Source organism: Sphaeroforma arctica (assembly GCF_001186125.1).
Source record: "Sphaeroforma arctica JP610 unplaced genomic scaffold supercont1.977, whole genome shotgun sequence".
In the NCBI taxonomy this organism is placed as follows: Eukaryota; class Ichthyosporea; order Ichthyophonida; genus Sphaeroforma; species Sphaeroforma arctica.
Window position 1 is genome coordinate 17,263 of NW_014039581.1, and position 4,870 is coordinate 22,132.

At 44.6% G+C, this 4,870-nt stretch overlaps 1 protein-coding gene across 1 annotated transcript; it reads left to right on the top strand.

The window, feature by feature from the left end:
- Positions 1 to 1,956: 1,956 nt before the first annotated feature.
- SARC_09520 (hypothetical protein) lies at positions 1,957 to 4,725 on the top strand (the record flags this gene model as incomplete). The annotated part of the gene is made up of 1 exon (XM_014296463.1): positions 1,957 to 4,725. One exon carries the CDS (start codon positions 1,957 to 1,959, stop codon positions 4,723 to 4,725), a length of 2,769 nt encoding a protein of 922 aa, XP_014151938.1.
- Positions 4,726 to 4,870: the final 145 nt, after the last annotated feature.

The window sequence follows — 4,870 nt, forward strand, 5'->3', positions numbered from 1 at the left end:
TGGGGTCACAGCATGGGTACTAATTACGAAGCTATGGGACTAGACTAAATAGAAAGGACTGCGCTATCAAGTATGGGGTCAAAGTATGGGTACTATTTTACGAGCTATGGGACTAGACTAAATGAAATGGACTGCTCTATCAAGTATGGGCACTATTTTAAGAGCTATGGGACTAAATAAAACGGACTGCTCTATCAAGTATGGGGTCAAAGTATGGATACTAATTACGAAGCTATGGACTAGACTAAATAGAAAGGACTGCTCTATCAAGTATGGGGTCAAAGTATGGATACTAATTACGAAGCTATGGACTAGACTAAATAGAAAGGACTGCTCTATCAAGTATGTGGTCAAAGTATGGGTACTATTTTACGAGCTATGGGACTAGACTAAATAAAAAGGACTGCTCTATCAAGTATGGGGTCAAAGTATGGATACCCATATGAGTATGGAGTTAGAGTTACCTCTTTCCAAAGTGTACCAAACGCCATAAATTTATTCAGACTCTCTACAGCCAAGCTTGTCAACAAGCCTCCAATGAGACTACTGGAACGTACGCGCCGGGTGGAGATACGGACCCTCAATCCTCTCGTCTGTAGTTATATATGTGGTCCAATTTCTTTCATCTGTACTTATTAAGTCGTTATCGGAATATGTACTATCAACAGTCTACTTTGATTGGGGTCGATGGTGCACATTTCAGATATTGCCTGCTAAGGCGCCTGCGTGCGATGCACAAACGCTCACAGCACAGACACTGCTTTCATTATTGAATAATCCGGACGGACCCATGGCATCCTAAAAAGACAAGGCTATGACCGACCCTAAAATCCAAGCGCGTCTACAATTTTGAATTGCTGAGATATATAGCTTCAAAAGATAGAGCTGAGATATATAGCTTCACAAGATAGAGCTGAGATATATAGCTTCACAAGGTATAGCTGATATATATAGCTACACAAGATATAGCTGAGATATATAGCTACACAAGATAGAGCCGAGATATATAGCTTCACAAGATATAGCTGAGATATATAGCTTCACAAGATAGACTGAGATATGCTGAGATATAGCTGAAATATATAGCTCCACATCCAGTAAAGTCTACGTTGCGCAGCTATTTCGAATATTTAGCGTACATATAAAAGAATTATTTTTAAAACGCACTCTCAATCACTTGTGCTTCACACGTTCACGAATACTTTCGCTTTCACATTCGCTTCCGCTACGCAATTCTGAAATTAAGACTCCAAACTTTCCAGTTTATTACAATACATAGCGAGACTGTGAGTGCGAGAGTGTCCACTGTGGTGTTATTGCATGGCCCCAAATGACCTATCAGGTTAAGTGCTATGTAACACAGGTCCTCTACTAGAGATTGTTAATTGTCGCTGGATGAGTATGAAACATGGATTCGTGAGCGAAAACAAATCTGAGACAATTCTAGTCTCCACTCTCCAGCGGGGTCATTGGCAGCTTTAAGTTTGCAGTTGTTGTTTTTTTTTTTAAACAATTGTTGTTGTTTTTTGATATTTTACAGATTTTGAAGACAACGGGGCGTCGGGGCACCAAAAAAAAGGCGTAGGGCCGTAGGCTAAACCGGGCCAAAATGAAGCAAGCTTACCAATTCCTCAAGGCAAAATCTATTCAAATCCTTATCACCTGCCATAATCTACGCAAATTATATTCTGACGAATGACATCGCGAATGTGTAAATAAAAAGGATCTTGGAGTTGGGAGTTGCCTTGAAAGCTTGAACGGCTTGGTATTTAGTAAAGGTATGTATCTCCGTATCTGGTACAATAAATATCCAAGTATCGACTACTTTAACTTCTTGGTATTTTATTTTCAAGCTGAGGTGTGCGTATAAATAGCCTGCATATTGTGAGACTTGAAATTCATACACACAGCAAACAATACTACGAGATCGAAAATAACAAATCATCAAAACACATAATGACGGTTGTCTATGGACTTTACTGGGTTTGCCACCAAACCCATCAACGCCAGCCCGTTTCGCTTTCGCGCGTGACAGTCACCGCCAATATTGTTGATATGGCCGCGCAAGTACATGTTACTCAACATTACAATCCACCTGCAAAAACCTCTTGTGATAGCGAGTTTGCATACACTTTCCCTCTGGACAATAAGGCGGCCGTATGTGGCTTTAAACTGGTTGTGGATGCTCGAGAAATAGAAGGCATCGTGAAGGAGAAGGCTGAGGCAAAAAAGGACTATGAGCAAGCGATGGAGCAGGGCAAGACAGCAGCGCTCATGGAAGAATCCCAAGCCGATATCTTCTCAATCAGTCTGGGGAACATATCTTCGAATGCGAAAGAGATTAGCACTACAATTACCTATTTAGTGAAGTTGAAAATGGATTTGGACGATATCCGGTTCTTTCTCCCCACTCATATCGGGGCTCGCTATACACCGCCTGGAACAGTACCGGTGGCTATAAACGATGCCGCCGTAGCGCCCATAACACTGAAACTTGACTGGAATATGCCGTTTGCAATCGCTTCCTTCATCTCTCCAACACATGCTTCGATGGTATGGACGCATATTGATTCCACGCACGTATGTGCAACGGTAAAATCAATAACACAGGGCGATATTGTGGTGTTGTGTCGACCAGAGAAACCACACGAGGCACGAGCCTGTCTTGAGAAGAGCGAAGATGGCAGCCGTGTGCTAATGGTCACCTTTGTGCCTAGATTGGAACTCGAAGAGCAAAAATGTGAATTCGTGTTTGTCATCGATCGCAGTGGTTCAATGAGCGGTCCACAATTTGACGATGCCAGGGCAGCTTTGGAGTTGTTCCTTCGCTCACTTCCTGAAGATTGCTATATCAATGTAGTAGGATTTGGATCAAGATACGACGTGCTCTTCGAGAATAAATCCAAAAGATACTCGGATACTTCGCTGAAACAAGCTTCCGCGTACGCATCGCGAATGTCTGCGAACTTCGGCGGAACAGAAATTGTTGCACCACTCAAACACATCTACGACAATCTTGCTCCTATCAAAGGCTACGCCCGTCAGCTATTCGTTCTTACCGACGGTCAGGTTAGCAATACAGAAGAAGTCATAGCAATGGTACGTAAGCAGAGCACTATGAACTCATTGACCCGCATGTTCACCCTAGGGATCGGGCTCGGCGTTAGTCATAATCTTGTCGATGGAATGGCACGAGTGGGCAACGGTACAACCGCATATGTTACAAACTCGGATCGCTTAGCTGCTACTATTATCAGGCAGCTGAAGGCGTCACATGCCCCTGCCATAAATAACATAGCAATAGACTGGTTGGAGGGTAAAGAGAAGACGCATGCGAGCGGGCGTCGCGGAAGTGGTGATATAGTTAAAAAAACCAAAACTTTGCTCGGGTACCTTACACCGTCTAAACGATCGACTAACGACTATCCAGCAAGTCCCCCGAAGCAAACCCCATATGTATATCAACCTATATTCGACGGAGACCGCTTCTTGGCGTACTACTTCCTGGGTAAGGATGATCCTACCCCTAAAAAGGTAACAATAAACGCTAATATCCCTGGTGTTGGTGATCGCGAGGAGTTGACCGAGACCGTACTGCCCATCCTCCAGGATAACGTTTATGAAGGCACACAGATCATCCACACTCTTGCCGCCCGGTCTATGATACAGGATCTGGAAGATGGTAAAAGTTACCCTGGCATCAATAGCCAGCCGGCGAGCGCAAAGGCCGAAATAATAGATCTGGGTATCAAGCATAATCTGGTTTCAAAGTATACAAGCTATGTTGCAGTGGATCATTCTTCGGCGAAAGAGCATATACATAAGCCATGCAGATATACTCCGGCACCGGTAGACCTGGGCAAAAATATCCTGCTCAAAAATTCGGGAAACATGTGCTTTAGAGCGGTCCCGAGAAGTCGCTCGGAACCTCTACCCCCACAGTGTGCACCCGGTGGCCCGAATCAACCCTTTGGGGGGGGCTTTACGATGTCTAAGTGTGCCGCACCGCCTCCACCTCCCAGTGGACACGGCGCGTTCATGTGCGCCCCAAAACCTGCACCTCTCAAAGGCGGTTTTGGGTGTGCACCTGCCCCGTCTGCTTTGGGTGGGGGATCGATTTCACCGTTTCGTAGCTTGGAGAAGTCAGAGAAAAGTGCAAAGAAGTCAAAGAAAAGTGCCAGTGGCCGGGGTCTTATGTTCAATAGTATGGACGCGTGTATGCGTATGTCATCTGCCGAACCAGTACCAATTGATAATGCGCCCGGGTTGTCAAGGCAACGGGATCTGTTCAATGACGGCGGTAGCAGCGATAAAGACGACAACTGCGATGAGGATTTGGAAGGAGAACAAGAAGAAGAGACGCCGAGGCTCCAGCAGTCCACGACGTTGCAAGTCATGACACCCCGGGAGAAGATGACACAGCTCATTCAGCTGCAATCCTTCGATGGCTCGTTCGTGCTGACAAGTGCCTTGCTGGGCCTAGTGGGTGTGGATCGAGCGACACTCGATACAGTGCTGCAGAGAATGTCCTTGACAGGCACGCCTGACAACGTGCTGGGTACTACGGTTGCGATTATGTTAATGGAGTATGAGCTGGGGAGTTTAAGTGAGTTGCAGCTGGTGTGCTCGAAAGCACACCGCTGGCTCGCTGCACAGTGCAAGAATGCCAAGGAAGTCATGTCCGCGGTCAAGTCCACAGTGCAGTCGATGTCCGGGGGGCATTAGACCATACACTACTGGATTCATAATTATACATACATATATATATATATATATATATATATATATATATATATATATATATATATATATATATATATATATATATATATATATATATATATATATATATATATATATATACTACGTA